Source organism: Silene latifolia, chromosome Y, assembly GCF_048544455.1.
Source record: "Silene latifolia isolate original U9 population chromosome Y, ASM4854445v1, whole genome shotgun sequence".
Classification (NCBI taxonomy): Eukaryota; Viridiplantae; Streptophyta; class Magnoliopsida; order Caryophyllales; family Caryophyllaceae; genus Silene; species Silene latifolia.
Genome location: NC_133538.1, coordinates 442785413 through 442804808, shown reverse-complemented (window position 1 = coordinate 442804808; position 19396 = coordinate 442785413). Strand labels below are relative to the sequence as shown.

General features: G+C 38.0%; 1 protein-coding gene across 1 annotated transcript; it reads right to left on the bottom strand.

Annotated features, from left to right (window-relative positions):
• Nucleotides 1-5852: 5852 nt before the first annotated feature.
• Nucleotides 5853-19073, bottom strand: LOC141632691 (uncharacterized). The gene is made up of 9 exons (XM_074445213.1): nt 18189-19073; nt 17840-18107; nt 17357-17580; nt 16709-17296; nt 16419-16646; nt 6684-7418; nt 6239-6584; nt 6088-6194; nt 5853-6005 (listed from the first exon to the last, which is right to left on the bottom strand). The coding sequence occupies exons 1-9, from the start codon at nt 19071-19073 to the stop codon at nt 5853-5855; spliced, it is 3534 nt and encodes a 1177-aa protein (XP_074301314.1).
• Nucleotides 19074-19396: the final 323 nt, after the last annotated feature.

Below are 19396 nucleotides of genomic sequence, written 5' to 3'. Positions count from 1 at the left end.
AACATTGAGCAATTACTTGTTCCGATCTTAAATATAGAGCAGAGAGAAGTCAAATTATTAGGCGTAGTATAGAGAATTCGCATAAAATGGAGATACTGAGAACATTAATTTCCAACATAAAAACTATACATATCAGAAAAGAGATAAAGCATAGCATGTAGTCCTGCGACTTTTGCAAGGCAGCAATACAATTCAGCTAAAAAAAAATGAATCGCTGCATTACCTTAACAAGAAATGTGCCAAGAGGCAGCTTACTAGCTCGAAGGCCCCTTAGTCTCCTAAAAGTCTTGACTTAGTTAGCTCATAGTCTCATGCTTAGACTCGGCCTAGGTCCCTTTCTTCTTATTCTTTTTTCTACTTTTATCTCCCCTTCTTAATTCTAAGACTGTCATACCAGCTAGTAACAGCATCTGCAGGTTACCCTTTGGCCTGCATATACGGTTCGATCCCCAAAAGCTTTCCTGTTTTTGGACATATTCCTTCCAGTTCTGCCCTTTTAAGTGTACTTGATGTACCCACTTGATCCATAATTTATCATTCTTAGCAGTAACCCGCAACACTAACTTGCCAGCTAATGCTTTGATTCCAGATATTCTGGTATTTAAATGTAAATTAGTCTCATGTGCAACGTGACATAAGTAGCAGCTCAAATCTGTCTATCCTGTACATAGGCGGGCTTTTAGTTGTAGCGAGGGATTTTTCATTTGAGGAAATACTGACAATTTGTTTGCTCGTTTTTAACCATCGCTGTCTGAAATTAAGCTGTCTTTTTTGGTTCAAATGGTGATAAATCCGAAGTAGATAATGTAACATTTCATATTTATTGCTCAGATTTTGATTATCAGTTGAAATCAGTTTTAAGATCATTGATTTGTTTGAAAACGTATTGACAGATTGTTTTTAAATCATTTCAAGACTATATATATATATATATATATATATATATATATATATATATATATATATATATATATATATATATATATATATATATATATATATATATATATATATATATAAGTGAATCATTTTCGTTGCAAATGATTTATCATAACTTCATTAATATATTCACAATCAGTAAGCAAGGACTAAAAAGTAGTAAGCATTTTGGCCTTTATGGTATAATTAAATACTTCAAAGTATTTGATAATCCTTAATTAAGATTAACAACAGTGGTTACTGTGACTCTTTAATAGTCAGGTCTTATGGTTCTTTATTGTAGTATTCATTTATCAGTTGATTGTCTTCAATTTTAGGGCAGGATCCGGATAATTGGAATTTGGACCAAAGTTTAAACAGTGACGCTACTTCAGTAGTTTCTACGGTGGGTATTTCGAATTCCTATTTTAGTTTTCATTTATTATTAAAGTTTTTTCTTTTTTACTTTAGCTACAATAAGTAAGCCTTGTTACTTTGACATCACGTAATAATTTCGTTCTCGTGTATGTGATTGATACTTTTATTCTACAATGTTCTAATTATGTGATTTAATGTGCTGAGATTTATGAGTATTCAATCTTTATGATGTGTAGACGGGGGAAAAAGCACAAGTAGGAGGAGTTAAACCACCTGATTCGTTGTGGAAAAATTCTACTACAAAACCTGCCCGATCTCTTACTACAAACCCCCTACTTTCAAAGACCCACGCCACCGTAAATTCTCATGGTCTTGCTGCGAGAAAAGCCCGAGAACTTTCTGCCAAGCAACTTGATGCATCCCAAAAAACGGGGGAACAAGCACAATTAGGAGTTCAACCATCTGGTTCATTGTGCAAAATTTTTACTAAGAAACCTGATGGATCTTTTTCTACAAACCCCCTATTTTCAAAGACCCATGCCCCTTAAGATTCTTATGATCTTGCTTCTGCCTTACAACTTGATACAAATCAAAAGACGGGGGAACAAGCACAAGTAGGAGGAGTTAAACCACCTTCTTCGTTGTGGAAAAATTCTACTACGAAACCTGGCCGGTGTTTTATTACAAACCACCTACATTCAAAGACCCATGCCACCCCAAATTTGCATGAACCTGCTAATAGAAAATCCCGAGAACTTTCTGCCAAACGGCTCGAAGCATCTCAAAAATTTGGGGAACGAACACAAGTAGGAGGAGTTAAACTATCTAATGTCTTGTGGAAAAGTTCTACTAACCCGTCCCGAGTTTTCACTCTGAAGTCCACTAGTAGTATAAAGCCTGCATTTTCACTTTCTCAACGGACATCTGAAATTGTTGGCACAACCAACAATGGGTCTAATACTCTTGAGAATTCATCAGTTCAGCCTCAAGAAGAAGAAGTTTTGAACCATCAAGATGCTAATCAAACTAGTTTAAAAACTTTCAAAACGAGACGTCGTAGGGTGGTCCACGATTGACCTGATAATGTAGAATTTGATGAAAATGAAGAGGTTTTAGTTATGGGTAAGTTCTCCATTATAATTGATATGTTTTATGACTTGTTTTATTTTGTTTAATAAACAGTTTTTATAAACAACTGTCCATATGCATGCCACAAATAGGCTCTATACAAAACCTCTATCTTGTCAATCACAACTTTAGGGATTATTAATATGTGTGGCCAGTAGTTATGCATTGTCTTAAAACATACTCCGTATTTGATTAAGACTAATATGCCTTCATAAGATAACTTTCTAGATCCCATGCCTCTTATCTTGTCCATTACTTTCTCAACCAAACAGGAACACCAAAACAAATAGCAAAAAGGTCAACAATTCAAATCTGGCTGACCCGACCTGCCACATGGTTGGTACTTACTCTATTGAGAGCACATTGATCTTGCTTTTTTATTTAATATGTGTTTCGACATATGGAGAAGAAAATATAAAAAAGGTCAACAATTCAGTTCAGCCGCATGATGTATGGTATGCTAAAAATGCGAGGTACTGTGTCATTTTTAATGAATTTTATCAGCCACTCAAAAAGGGAGGACACATCCTTGTTAGATTTATTGGTGATATGGCTCGGAAGGAAAACTTTTGTCCAATTAGAGATACAAATTGGCACCATGTGCCTGAGACATTCAAAGTTGATATGATTAAGTGTATTCGGGTATGTTGTTGATAACTTGATAACAAGTATTTTCATTTCATTGACCGATGAATGTAAACTAATTTAGATATTTGTGCTTGTTTGATCAACTTATTTTTTTAGATTAACAGTTTTTATGTTTTTTTTCTTGTTTTTTTCCTAGGAGGATTTTGTTATTCCGGATGATGATGGCTATGACAAAGGTATTCTGAAACGTGTAGGCAAGAGTGTGAGACAATATAGACATGACCTAAAGAAGGTTTTTTTTAAACCCTCGACAAAAACTAGAGAAGAAATATGTCGAGCTGTACCAGATGGGGTCCCTCGTGATAGTTGGATTCGTTTAGTGGATTATTGGTATTCTGAGAAGGGAAAGGTATTTGCCCAAATATTAAATAGTCGCTTTCATTATCTTCACTATAGAATGCTTCTAGTCATAATTACTAGTCATAATTTGTTTAATGCAGAAATTGGTATTCTGATAGTTGGATTCGTTTAGCTGCATTCACATAAAAGATGTTGGCTGAATTCGTTTAGCTGCATCTAGTCATAATTTGTTTAATGCAGATGTTGGCTGATTCGTTTAGCTCCATTATCTTCACTATAGAATGCATCTAGTCATAATTGGTATTTTGATAGTCGTATTTGTTTAATGCATAAATTTGCTGAATGCGGAAAAGAGGCACGTGCATCACAAAATCATGTTCACACCACCGGTTCAACAAGCTATGCTAATATACGGGAGAAGTTTGTAAATATTCTTTCTTTTATTGATGATTATACTATACCATCTTTACATTTATTTAGAATTTAATACAAGTTTAGTTAGAAGCTAAGTATTTATGTGGTGATGACTAACAGGAAGAAAAAAACAAAAGGGAACCAACTGAATTGGAGGTTTTCAAGCAAACTCATAAGAGAAAAGATGGGTCCTATGTGAAAGATACCGCAACTGAAGAATTTGTGGTACACATATAGAAAACAAAGTTTGATGTACTCTAGATTTTCTTGTAAATTGACACATACTTAGCACTTTTTAAATGTGTGCAGTTGGATGCTGATACTTATGTTGAATCTGAACTTGCGATTAATCCTACCAAACCCAAAGTGCAAATCCAAAATGAAGCTTTCAGCAAACTAATATATGGGGAAGATATCCCTAAACGCCCTTTAGGCTATGGTTTCGGTGTAAAAGGAAGTGATGTATTTGGAGTGCATGGTATCTTAAGGAAAGAGGCTTTTAAATCAGGAGATAATAGTTCTTTGGCACTCGAGAATAAGGAAAAAATGGAAAAAATGGAAAAGGCTGTTATAAGTTTGAACAAGGACAAAGAAGAGTTGCAAAGCAAGTTGAATGAGACGAATATCATCTTGTATAAAATCTTGGAAGGCATGAGTTCTGGAATGCCGTCGCCCGAGATAGCTCAGCTCAAATCGACCTTGAATTCACAGGTATTTTTATGTTTATGTTGTCTTTAAATTTAATACATGTAAATGCATTGGAGCTGGAATTGTAGTATGATGTTGTTGGTAGCTAGTTTCATATATGATGGTTTCGTCTATGCTGAAAGTTTTTATAGGAATGTTGGTAATTTAAGATCCAAGAATGAACTGACTTGAATTGACTAGAAATAACTAATTTGAAATTGTATTGTACGTGTGTGTTTATCTACTGACAAATATTTTATACATCGTTCGACATGACCTTTAACATTTCAAATAGTGAATGGCTATCTATATGGATAGGTGCGACAAAAAGAAGAATGGCTAGGGAATGGCTATCTACATAGGGTAGTATTTGACCCATTTTACACTTAAGATGGATATGGCCGTCTTAAGGGAGACCGACTCTTAACCGATTGACCTGATGTGAATTGACAGTTTGACACGTATTTGAAGTAAATGACTTAGCGGACACTCGACCCTAATGACCTATTTTCCAAGTCTAGCTCTACCCTGTTGTAGTAGCATTGTAGATTGTACCTTTTATGACAGCCAAAAGGAACGACTCATAATATGATGAAAATATGGATATATAAATACCTGAAATCACGCTTCTATCAGAAGTAGAAGAAGAATATTGCCAAAAGCACCAGAGAGAAGACGACTAAGAAGAAAGCAGCCTTATAGATCCCCGTAACACAACTCCAATAGAATATTAGCTTCTGTTCATGTTCATGTGCTCCTTCAGGTGTCAACGTGCGAACTAGTCTTTCGCCTTTTACTAGAGAATATTAGCTTATGTTGTGCTGATATTGTTGATTTATGTGGGTATGCCTTTACAATGGGTGGATAAGAATAGCAAAAGAATACAAAGGTACGAAGTTGCACTAATAGATAGTGTAAAGTATACTCTACTTGGTTGGTTATTGTCTGTCTTTTTGCTTATAACCCTCTGCTTAACACTCTTGCCCAAATCATTTTGCATGTATGCAACTATATACTTGTTTCACGTCAGCTATACTTTTATAGTTTGTCAGCTATACTTTGCGTTTGCATTTGTGTAAGGGATATGAAGATTCATGTCAACTAGACTTTCATAGTTTCCTAAGTAGTAGTGTGATTTCATCTTTTCATTATTAGTAGCACAACTTCCTACATGATTGACTTGTTGACGATATTTAATTTCTTTGCACGTAGATATCGGACTCGACAAATGGTGGCGGTGCATCGAGATAAAAGGAAAAATTCCGGAATTCACTTTTTTGGGAGTAGTTTAGTCATACCTTTTGTCTTTTTTGGTGAAATGTAAGCAATCTCATTAAGCACAAACCAAGGTTACATGATATATCATAAGTTATACTAGCTTACATCAAGATTTGTTCAAGCCATTGCCTATCACTAATCCTCTTAACTCTACTCATCTGTCCTAACAATTTGATTTTCATCAAAGCTCTACATTGCATAGACAGGATATCAGGACGCAACAGTACACCTTCTATCCTAGCAGCATTTCTTTGCTGCCAGACAGCATAATATCCACTCATAAAGACAACTACACATACAAGCTTCTTAAGAACATGCCATTTCCTTCTTCCTAACCAGATAATTCCATTCCCACAAGGCATAAGGATCTGCAACCAGCTTCACAGGGAGCTCAGCACAGCAATGACATACGGGCAATGCTGGAAGAGATGTGGGATTTTCTCCTTATCAGTACCACAGATGCAACACAGCTCATCAAGACATATACCAATTTTATACAAGCGAACTTTAGTATTTAAAGCATTCTTCAGAATGAGCCAGTTCAGGAAGCAATGCTTAGGTATAGCCCAATTACACCAGACTAGCTTAGCCCAGCCAACTTTTGGTTCTTTGTGACGAAGCCATTCATAGCTAGACTGAACACTATATCCCTTAGGATCAGCAAGCCAAATACCATTCAGGTAACCAGTAGAAAGAGCATCGCTAGTCTTACAGATTGCCTTCCAATTGCCACTCAAATGGGACTTAGGAAGATAAGTAGACCAGGGACACCCTTTTAAGAATAACTGATGTACCCATTTCACCCAAAGACTGTCTGGCTTGCTATAAACCCACTAAACCAATTTACCAATGGAGGCAATATTCCAGTGAAAGCTATCTCGAATACCCAAACCTCTCTCATGTTTCGGAGTACATAATTGCTCCCATCCAACCAGAGGTACTCTACCATAAGTACTTGTCCCATCCCATAAGTAGTTGCGACAGATACTATTAATCTTTTGGAGGACCCCTTTAGGAAGTAGAAAAATGTTTGCCCAGTATATATACAGAGAAGTGAGAACAGACTGGACTAAAGTTAATCTTCTTGCATAAGAAATGTGCCTGGACCCAAACGTTCTGATCCGCTCAACAATTTTCTCCACAAGGACCTGACACTCCCTCTTCCCCAGCTTGCCTGCAGTAATGGGAATACCAAGATACTTGAAGGGAAGCTTGCCCTCAACACAACCAGACTTGGAAAAAAATTGATCTTTTACTCTCTTAGGAACTCTATTAAAGTAAATATTAGACTTGTTCTTGTTCATTTCCAATCCAGATGCAGCAGAGAATGAAGCAAAGGAACGTAAAAGCAGCATTATACATTGAGAATCTCCTCTAGAAAACAGAAGCAGATCATCTGTAAACATCAGGTGATGAAGCTTCAGTTTCCCACACAAAGAATGATACCTGAAATCCAAAACTTCAGTGGTAAAGTTGAGCACTCTAGAAAGATACTCCATGGCAATAGTGAAGAGTAGGGGGGATAAAGGGTCCCCCTGCCTGAGCCCCTTCTTTCCATGAAAGTGTCCAAAGGTCTCTCCATTTAACACCAAAGAATATGATGCAGTAGTAACACATTCCATAATAAGGTGCTTGAAATGCTCAGGAAAGCTCAGTGCATCCAACATCTGTTGCAAGAAACCCCAGTTAACCGAGTCATAAGCTTTCTTTAGGTCAACCTTGATCAAACATCTAGGTGATACAGAAGCTCTGTTGTAAAGTGTGGGGTAATATCCGTATAATACCCTTAAAATTTAGGACTATAACGCAAATTTTATACGTGATTATTGTCATAAAACAAAATTACAAGAGAAAAACGATAAAGCATAAGAATTAACCTCGGGTCCTTTGAAATGCGGCCTAAGATAGAAATCAACGTAGATTTCCTCCTAATCGTTGCACCCAAGACCGTCTGAGACTATGCCCTTGTGCTAGAATGTATTCTCTAATTGCCTTGCAATATTGCGAGAATTGTTGTGAGTTTTGCTAGATGTGAGATCTAGGTTTTTGAGAGAAAAATGTTCTCAAAAACCCTAATTTTTGTTTCAAAATGAATTAGGTTACAAAAGGAGAGAAAGCTCTCCTTTTGTTCTCTTGGTTCGGCCAAACCGAGTGCAAGGGAAGGAAATGGGCTTTCATTTTCTCCTTATTTTAACTCGTGGTCCGATGCTTAAAATGTATATGACGCGGTTTTTTATTATAAATCGTCATCGGTTATCGGTTATTAAAATATCAACTAATAACATGGATTAGTTGAAATATTAATACATGTCCGACAAAGACAATATTGTATAATTAATTCAACATACATCAATTAAATATAATCGTTTATATTTAATTTACGAATTAACCGCTTAATTCGTCTTAGCCATTATTATTTAATCCGTATTAAATAATCATCTCAACATCGCGTTTGACTAATTATTAGTAATGACTCCGACTAACTGCTTAGTCAACTTTGGCATCAACATGACTGTATTTTCATACCGTCACATCTCTCAAACGTATCCTATAGGTGTGACTTTTAGGGACCAGTTGATCACCACCATCTGTATGACAATAACGTCAAACTTATCTAGCAAGCCAACCATTATTGATAAACGTAGACCAACTGATAATAATACAAAAGTATACCCTTTGATCCTTTTAGAGATTTAAATGTTATTGCACTAACTGTAGAGGACACCAGCCCCAACAAGCTCCCACTTGTTCGTACAAGTGTATTTGTAATAACGTTATCCGCACTAACTGGAGGACACAGCTCCAACAAACTCCCACTTGTCCATACAAGTGTATGTGCGATAACCGATTCTCATATTCATTTAAAATTTCTCCCACTCAATGTAAAACAATTTGCAGATCCGGATCCGCAAAGGTCGTATTTTACAATCGATCTATATCAAGAGTGGTTTCCCCGACTAGAGAGTAACTTAACTGATAAAATGAATTCGTATTCGAGCATTGCCATGCATTTCAGTTACAGCTCCTCGAGTGGCCCTGAGAAATATCGAGTACCTGATAAAGGCTGAATATTTCCTTCAACTCGACTCCTTCCGAACTAAGCACAACATGAAATGACCCAGAAAAAATCTACTTGGCCCCCTGTTACGGATGACCGTGAGAAAGAAACCAAAGTCACCCAAAATCTGCCTTAATCTCAAGAGACAGTCGATAGTCAAAAGAATCGACTCTTAGGATCACCATGGAGGTCCTATCCACGACCGGGCACCGAATGTTATAAATCATTTAGGACTCCACGTCGATGTCATAATTGTGTCCTACGAGATATCCGTATAAATCGCCTCTGTGATTGGTCAGTCAACCTTTTGACTTATGGCTCGTTGAACCCACCATCAACCAACGTCACAAAATAATTGCCAGAGTTATCAGCTCACGTGGGCAATTAAGGACTAAAATATAATGTTTGTTCAGTTCACTTTGTGGTGTTCAAAATTGTCGTACAAATCCACATGAAAAACAAAATATATATAAATATCAAAACGATGATGTTGTATAGAGTACACAAGAAAAAGAATCTAATCCATAAAAGAGTACTACAACTTAGGAACACGTTTAATTCCCATGGAATTAACATGCCCTTCATGCTTATCTTGTCGTAATGGCTTAGTGAGAGGATCTGCTATATTATCATCTGTAGTAATCTTTTCTATCACCACTTCCTTTTGCTCCACGTAATCTCGGATTAGATGAGCTTTCCGTTGTACATGTCTAGACTTGTTGCTAGACTTTGGCTCCTTAGCTTGGAATATGGCACCTCTATTGTCACAATAGATGGTGATCGGGTCATTCGAACTAGGCACTACGGATAGTCCTTGTAAGAATTGACGCATCCATATCGCTTCCTTTGCAGCTTCAGACGCGGCATAGTACTCGGACTCAGTCGTAGAATCTGCTGTAACACTTTGTTTGGAACTCTTCCAGCTGACTGCAGCGCCATTAAGAGTAAAAACGAATCCAGACTAAGATTTTGAGTCATCTCGATCCGTTTGGAAGCTAGCATCTGCGTAACCGGTTGCGCATAGCTTTTGATCGCCTCCATAAGTCAATGCCCAATCTTTAGTCCTCCGTAGGTACTTAAGAATGTTCTTGACAGCCATCCAATGTGATTCACCTGGATCTTTGTTGGAATCGACTTGTCATACTCAATGCATATGCCACGTCCGGACGTGTGCATATTATGGCATACATGATTGATCCTATAGCCGAGGCATAAGGAATCCGTGTCATGCGCTCTTTCTCTTCCGGTGTCTCGGTGCACGAGACTTGCTCAAATGCACCCCTGGAGCCATAGGAAGAAACCCCTTTTGGAGTTAGTCATGCTGAATCTCTCTAGGATCTTGTCTATGTAAGACTCTGGCGAGAGATAACATCCGACGTGATCTATCTCGATAGATACGGATGCCCAAAATTCTTTGTACCTCACCCAGATCTTTCATCTGGAAATGGTTCTTCAACCATACTTTTACCGAAGTTAAGAGAGGTATGTCATTCCCAATCAGGAGTATGTCATCGACATACAATATCAAGAAGACAATCTTGCTCCCACTCGACTTGATATATAGACATGGTTCCTCGACCGATCGAGTAAATCCATTTTCTTTTATCACTTGGTCGAAACGATGATTCCAACTCCTAGAAGCTTGCTTAAGTCCATAAATGGAACGCTTAAGCTTGCACACTTTCTTAGGATGTTCAGGATCGATGAAACCTTCGGGTTGTACCATGTACAACTCTTCCTCCAAATAACCGTTTAAGAAGGCGGTTTTCACATCCATCTTCCAAATTTCATAGTCATGAAAAGCGGCAATCGCTAAGATAATCCGAATGGAACGCAGCATGACTACGGGTGCGAAAATTTCATCGTAGTGCAAACCTGGCACTTGGGTGAAACCTTTAGCAACTAGTCGTGCTTTATAGATATCTTGTTGACCTTCCACAGAATGCTTTATCTTGTAAAGCCATTTGCATTGAAGGGGACGAACCTTAGCAGGTAAATCAACAAGATCCCATACGTTGTTCTCATACATGGAGTCCATCTTGGATTGCATGGCCTCAAGCCATAGCTTTGAGTCAGAACTAGTCATGGCACCTTTATAGGTTGCGGGTTCACTACTCGTTAAGAGTAGAATGTCATCTATGTCATGTTCCTCGACCATACCAATGTATATGTCCGGAGGAATAGAGACTCTTCCCGACCTCCTAGGTTCCTCAGGAATATTCACCGCAGCCGGGATTGAAGGAATTGGTTCCTTCAATGGTTGCTCTGTATTTGGTTGGAACCTCCGACAGCTCGAAGGTTCTATCACTCTTTGCATTCTCGAGAAATTCCTTCTCTAAGAATGTCGCACTAGCCGCAACAAATACACGTTGTTCGGTTGGCGAATAGAAGTAATGACCAAGTGTTCCTTTAGGATAACCTATAAAGTATGTCTTGACCGATCGCGGGCCGAACTTATCCTCGTGTCTCCACTTGACATAAGCCTCGCAGCCCCAAACCCGTATAAAGGACAAGTTAGGGACCGTTCCCTTCCATAATTCATATGGAGTCTTGTCAACAGCTTTAGACGGACTTCGGTTAAGTATTAGAGCGGTGAAGAAGAGCATAACCCCACAATGAGTCGGGCAACACGGTGTGACTCATCATGGATCGAACCATATCAAGTAGTGTTCGATTTCTCCGTTCGGACACACTATTCAACCGAGGTGTTCGGTGGAGTTAAGCGTAAGGCAATCCCACGAGTCTTTGAGGTGTTGATCAAACTCGTGAGAAAGATACTCGCCACCACGGTCTGAGCGCAGTGTTTTAATCTTTCTACCCAGTAGGTTCTGTACCCGATTCTGGTATTCCTTGAATTTCTCAAAGGATTCACTTTTGTGCTTCATTAAGTAGACATAACCATATCTACTTAAATCATCCGTGAAAGTGATAAAATACCTATAGCCTTCTCGTGCGGTGATTGACATAGGTCCACACACATCCATATGTATGAGTCCTAATAGGTCAGCAGCGCGCATTCCAACACCTTTGAAGGAAATTCGAGTCATCATACCGATGAGACATGATTCACACGTACCAAATGATTGAAAATCAAAGGCCGAGATAGCTCCATTCTTTATGAGCTGTTTTACGCGTTTCTCATTAATGTGTCCCATACGGCAGTGCCATAGGTATGGTTGATCTTTGTCACCGACCTTTAACTTCTTATTCATTACGTGTAATATTTCGGTGGTCTGATCTAAAACATAAATTCCGTTCATGGAGACTGCCTTGCCATAAATCATATCGTGTAATGAGAAAATGCAAGAATTATTCTCTATTACAAATGAAAAATCAAGTTTGTCAAGTGCAGAAACTGAAATAATGTTTTTAGAAAGACTGGGTACATAATAGCAGTTATATAAAAATAACTCAAATCCGCTAGGAAGCTGGATCACATATGTTCCCCTTGAGACGGCAGCCACTCGTGCTCCATTCCTAACACGCAGGTCCACCTCACCCTTTACGAGGGGTTCGATGTTTCGGAGCCCCTGCACATGATTACACAGATGAGAACCACAACCAGTATCTAGTACCCAAGTTCCGTAACTTGCGTGGTTAATCTCAATCATATGGATAAAAGTAGAAGAAGAAGAAAACATACCAACAGGTTTAACACGACCTGCTTTTATGTCCTCATGGTAAACAGGACATGTACGCCTCCAATGCCCAGTCTTGTGGCAGTGATGGCATTCCATGTTTTCGGTCTTGCTCTTTGTCACGCATGATGAGTTACTTGCCTCACCAGGCCCACTCTTACCTGATCCCGACTTCTTAAACTTCGGTTTACCTACCGCTAGGTCTGCTTGAGCTTTGCCCTTACCCTTGCCCTTGTTTGACACAACGAGAACATCCCATTTCAAGCTCCCACTGAACTTCATGTCCTTCTCGGTCTGTACGAGAAGGGAGTGTAGTTCATGAGGACTTTTCTTCAAATCATTCATATAGTAAGTCGCTCTAAAGAGCGCAAAACCATCGTGGAGTGAATGAAGCATGCGGTCAATCACGATGTTCTCGCTGATTTTACAATCAAGCGCCTCCAGTCTCTCGACATTCTCAATCATGCTGAGAATGTGTGGGCTAACCGGTTGGCCCTTCTGGAGTCTCGCATCAAAGAAGCGAGTGGTATGCTCATAGGTCACGATTCTCGGTGCTTTCAAGAATTCCTTAGTGAGCGTGCTGAAAATCTTGTTTGCACCTTGGGCTATGAAGCGTTTCTGCAAATTGGATTCCATTGCAAAAATGAGTACGTTTTTAATCGCACCCGCTTCCATGACGAAGTCGCTATACTTGGAGACCTCGTTAACTCGAGCCGTGGGGCCTGGGGCTGGCGGGAGGGGCTCAGTCAGATACTTGAGCTTCCCGTCAGCAGTGGCAGCATTCCGTAATGTCTCCTCCCATTCCGCGAAGTTTGATCCATCATTCTTGATCTAGTAGGCGATTCATCGATTCATGAAGATCCGAAGCCAGGACTCACGGTCCAATGTGGCACTTGGCATTGGGTCATCGAGGATGCCAGCCATTAAGTTATTAGCAGTTTAAAAATCGTGATCTACGCTGAAAAAGAAATAAAAACAAAAACGAAATAAGCAACTCATCGAGGTGATTTAAGTCTATTAAAAATTCATTTTAATCGTGTAGACTCATTGCACTTGCATAATTGATCTCCCTCAAGAATAATACAAGTGATCCCATGACTCAATTTCCGTAAATTGATAAACCAACTGTTTAGCTAGTTCTTCCGTAAGAACTCTTGGTCGATAGATTTCCGTAAATCCTATCTATAGTCCACCATAATCACAGGATCGTACGAGTGACCATAGTGTTGAGATAAAATAAGTCAATCAGTTCCAACTTACCCGACGTAGAAGGGGTCATATTATGCCTACCGACGAAGAAGGGATTCATTGGAGTTTGACCTATAAAGACTATTCTCAATTTTTGGTTATACAAGGAAGATCCCATCAACTTAGTTTTAATTCATTTTAAGTGAACGAATAACTAGCATTACGTGAATGAATTAACTTAGGTGATGGCTTAAAAGATCGTGTGACATAAGAATGTCATAGAGAACTAACGCGTGACCTCTATATGAGTCAGTTTTCATGCAATTATTAGGTGGTTTGGTTTTAGGCGGAATATGATGCAATCTATCGTTACGATAAAATAAATAAAAGAATGCAAAACGTAAATAAAAATTCCTAGTGTGGCCTATCCTAGTAAAAAAATACAACTTTGGAATCCACCGTTGGACCCGAGAAGCTTGTCTTGATGTTCCATCTTTTTCATTGTAGCGGGAGTGAGCATCCGGTCTCCATCTTGGTCTTCTCAAAATTACAATTAAAATTTACAAAATATAAACCTATTTACATTCTAAATAAAAACTGTAATTATATAAAAAAAACAAAATGGAGATGCGAGATCTCAAAATACAACCAAGACCGTGTTCCATCATTACGGTAACACGTTCTACTAAGGCCACACTAAGTTACAACTGTTTGTAAAAATTAAATACGTAATAAAACATTCAAGGCATTCAAAATAACGATAAATAAAAATGCATCAACTAAAATAAAATTTATTCGTGACATAATTCCGTAATTATGTTAAATTTATCCAAACCACCTTTAATAATTAAAATTATGTGACAAAACCGCTTTAATCAACTTAATTTTAATTCATTACAATCCGTTACTTTAAATCGCTTTAAAATAACTAAATGGTACGTGGGTGAACCGTTTCACTATCAAGCAAATGCATAAAATCCGTATTATGCATATGATATGGCCAAAAACCGAATTTTTTTTTATTTTAGCTGCAAATGCCGAGAGCAGCAAAAAGGAACAAAACAAAAAAAAAATTCTTTCTTCCCACGGCTTGACCGAGAGCAACCCATTTTTTTTTTTTCAGCAGGAATGCCGAGACCAAGGCAAAAAAAATAAATAAATAACAGCAGCTAAAAAAAAAACGTGAGCATTAACAAATTATCAAAAACGATTTGATAAAACCAATTGCAATTTAACCTAATCCGTATAGAATTGAAACTACAATTGATATAACTTTAACATATTGCAATAATTATCGTTTAAAATTACAATATGCAAAGAACAAAATGAAAACAAAACATCGTCTGATCAGACGGAAGCCAAAAGGCACGATTTCCAAAGCATAAAAAAAAAACAGGTCGAGACAAAAACAAAAAAAAATTTTGCCGAGACAAAACAGCCACACAGTTTATAATTTTTATGCAAAAATTTATCGATTCAAATTCGTTTGATGAAAATCACAAAGAAAAATTTACGTGGCCTCGCTCTGATACCACTTGTGGGGTAATATCCGTATAATACCCTTAAAATTTAGGACTATAACGCAAATTTTATACGTGATTATTGTCATAAAACAAAATTACAAGAGAAAAACGATAAAGCATAAGAATTAACCTCGGGTCCTTTGAAATGCGGCCTAAGATAGAAATCAACGTAGATTTCCTCCTAATCGTTGCACCCAAGACCGTCTGAGACTATGCCCTTGTGCTAGAATGTATTCTCTAATTGGCTTGCAATATTGAGAGAATTGTTGTGAGTTTTGCTAGATGTGAGATCTAGGTTTTTGAGAGAAAAATGTTCTCAAAAACCCTAATTTTTGTTTCAAAATGAATTAGGTTACAAAAGGAGAGAAAGCTCTCCTTTTGTTCTCTTGGTTCGGCCAAACCGAGTGCAAGGGGAGGAAATGGGCTTTCATTTTCTCCTTATTTTAACTCGTGGTCCGATGCTAAAATGTATATGACGCGGTTTTTATTATAAATCGTCATCGGTTATCGGTTATTAAAATATCAACTAATAACACGGATTAGTTGAAATATTAATACATGTCCGACAAAGACAATATTGTATAATTAATTCAACATACATCAATTAAATATAATCGTTTATATTTAATTTACGAATTAACCGCTTAATTCGTCTTAGCCATTATTATTTAATCCGTATTAAATAATCATCTCAACATCGCGTTTGAGTAATTATTAGTCAATGACTCCGACTAACTGCTTAGTCAACTTTGGCATCAACATGACTGTATTTTCATACCGTCACATCTCTCAAACGTATCCTATAGGTGTGACTTTTAGGGACCAGTTGATCACCGCCATCTGTATGACAATAACGTCAAACTTATCTAGCAAGCCAACCGTTATTGATAAACGTAGACCAACTGATAATAATACAAAAGTATACCCTTTGATCCTTTTAGAGATTTAAATGTTATTGCACTAACTGTAGAGGACAACAGCCCCAACATAAAGTCTTATAACCTCCTGACACACTAAAATATTTTCAATAATGTTGCGTCCTTTAATAAACCCTCCCTCAGTAGGACTGATAATATGAGGTAGCACCCTAGTCAACCTGGAACAAAGCAATTTGGAGATAATCTTGTAAACCACATTACAATAGGAAATAGGCCTAAATTGAGTCACATCCTGAGGTAATTCCACTTTTGGAACAAGGGTGACCAAGGTATGATTCAACTGCTTGAGTAATCTGCCATGAATGAAGAAATCCTTAACTACCTCACAAAGTTCCTCTCCCACAACACTCCAAGCATCTTTAAAAAATGCACTAGAGTATCCATCAGGACCAGGAGCTTTATGATTAGGGATTTGAAATAAAGCCTCCTTGATCTCATCATTTGTGACAGGCTTATTCAACCAGTCCCAATGTTCCTGACTATAGACAGCCCCTCGTTTAACAATAGCTGCATTAACAGCTTTCATAGGCTGTGTCTCCCCCAAGAGCTTCTGATAGAAGGACACAAAGGCAGATTGGATTTGTCCTGGCTCAGTGAGCCACTGCCCCTTACAGAAGCAATCCTCAGCACGTTATTTCTAGCCTGTCTACTCTTCACGTAACTATGAAAACTTTTAATATTATTATCCCCTTCATGAATCCAAGTGGCCTTAGATTTTTGTAGCAAGAAGCTGTCACAGGCCTTCTGAAGTTCCTGATATTCCTTAGCAGCTTTGATTTCAATCCCAATCAAGTCTGGATTAGTGGGATCAGACATGATTTGAGACTGAATAGATTCCAAATGTTTCCAAGCTCTCATAGTATTGTTCTCTACATCAGCAAAGAGCTCTCTATTCAACTGCTTAAGAGGTTGTTTAAGAATTTTAAGTTTTCTCACAAACTTAAACATGGGAGTACCAGTAGTCCTATGCCCCCAAGCCTGAGTTACACAAGGTAAGAAATGTTCAGTAGTACTCCACATATTAAAATACTTAAAGCTTCCTTTCCTTTGTCCCATATCACTCAGTCTCTGAATGATGCAAGGAGTGTGATCAAAGCACCCTTCAAGATGAAAATGAGCATAGAACTCTTTTTTCTGATCAATCCATTCATGGTTTACAAGTGCTCTATCAAGTCTGCTAAAAACCCTTGTAGCCGCCTCCTATTTGTTATTCCAAGTAAATAAGGATCCAGTAGCAGGCATATCAATCATATGACAAACATCAAGACAGTTTTGAAAATCCTCTATTTCTTCCTCAGTAGTACTCCCTCCTAACCTTTCACTAGGAGCCAACACAGTATTGAAATCCCCACAGATGAGCCATGGACTATGAATGTAACCACTCATGTCCTGAAGTCTACTCCATAAAGCCTTCCTTTCAGATAAACCATTAAACGCATACACCATAGTAAGGTAAAACTGAGAACCAGTAGCCAACTCATGCACTAGGACATGTATGAACTGAGCATTGTATTCAATAAACTGTAAATAAAAAAGGTTAAGCTTCGATAACAGCCAAACCCTACCACTCTTATGATAAGAAGAGTTAGTAGAAATACTCCATTCAGTACAAATATTAGAACTAATTTTATTTAGAGAAGAAGGCTTAACCTTCGTCTCAAGGAGGCCAAACAATCCAACTTGATGATGATGCAAGAACCACTTAATATGTTTCTATTTTGCTGGACTGTTCAACCCCCTTACATTCCAAAAACCCATCATTGTGACCCCCCTTACTAGGGGGTATTAGACCAGTCCCAATGCCAACTTTTGGGGTAGCGTTGTTTAGGGCATCCATGAAAGTGTACTGCCCAAATTTAGCAGTCTGACTACCCTGATCTAATAACTCATGCCTGATGACTGCTCTAGCAGGGGTGGCCAATGGAATATTCCCAGTATGAGCTCTTGAGGCCCTAGGAGTATAGACTACATGTACAATATTTGGACTAGTAGGGACCCTAGGCACTGTAACCTTAGGAGAAGGAGGTGTAGTAACAGGCACATGTGACTGTGGTTTAGTCACTAGGGCCTTTGGTTTCCACCTCTACACTACCCTCTGCTTAGGCTGAGTAGCACGTTTGGGTTTCTTACAAGCATTATCAATGTGTCCTATGCCACCACAAGTCTTACACAATATTGGAAGCCATTCAAACTCAACATTTATGGTAACCAAATTCCCTGCTTCATCTAGAAAGTTAACAGTTTTGGGAGGATGTTGATTGAAAGGAACATCAATCAGAACCCTAGCATACCCAAGCCTTGTTCTAGCCTCTGTTTGTTCATCACATCTAACATAGTCTCCAATAAAACCTGAAATTTTAGGTATCCCTTGTCCCCAAAATTTTAATGGCAAATTCAACAATCTAACCCATACAAGAACAACTGAAACATCATATTTAGTTAGAGGATCCTGAGTATTCAAAGGACGAACAATCAATGGCTTATTCTCAAAGAGGAAGTGACCATGGTTTAAGACAGCCTCATGATCCTTTGACCTCTTGAAACGAACAAGAAAAACACCAGAAGGCATGAAGGAAATCCTGTCAATACCATATTCATCCCATAATCCCAAAATAAATTCTTCAACAACATCCCAAGGAGGACTACCCCCAAGAATGAAACAAATGACAGAATTCTTCCAAAAAGCAAGCTCCTTTTGCACCTCTGTTTCAGTGAATTGTAACATACCTTCAGGTACTTCATGTATAGTCGACAGCTGCGATGTCCCTTTTTTTCTTCCCTGAGTAACCCAAGCCTCTGCTTCTTCATCAGCAATAAGGTCATCAAGGTCCAACGGCTCAATTTCAACCGGATTTGAAGCAAGCTTGACAACAGAGGAAGAACCTGAGATTGAAAAATCCACAGAATTAATGCGTTTTTTGTTGCAATTTTTATGATTTTTGATGATTGAAGACGACGAAGGTTTAACCGCCGTCATTATTGAAGATCTAGGTTTACTGAATTATATGCAGAATTTCTATTTTTGGAAATATGCTCTCATTTCTCTCTCTAGCATTTCTCGTCTATATCAAGGACTTTTACTACTTACGGTTTTGCATTTTCCCATACCTTTTGTCTTGCATTTAATCTTTGAGGACATTTTATTATTTTTGCGTGGAAAAATTTCTATCGTTCGGATGAAATAATTACGTAGTTCTATTAAATTTGAAAGCATGTAATTTGATAATGGAATTTTAATATATGCTATATAATTTTATTTTGATATATTCTTGTCAAATTAATGTTGTTTGATTTATACTC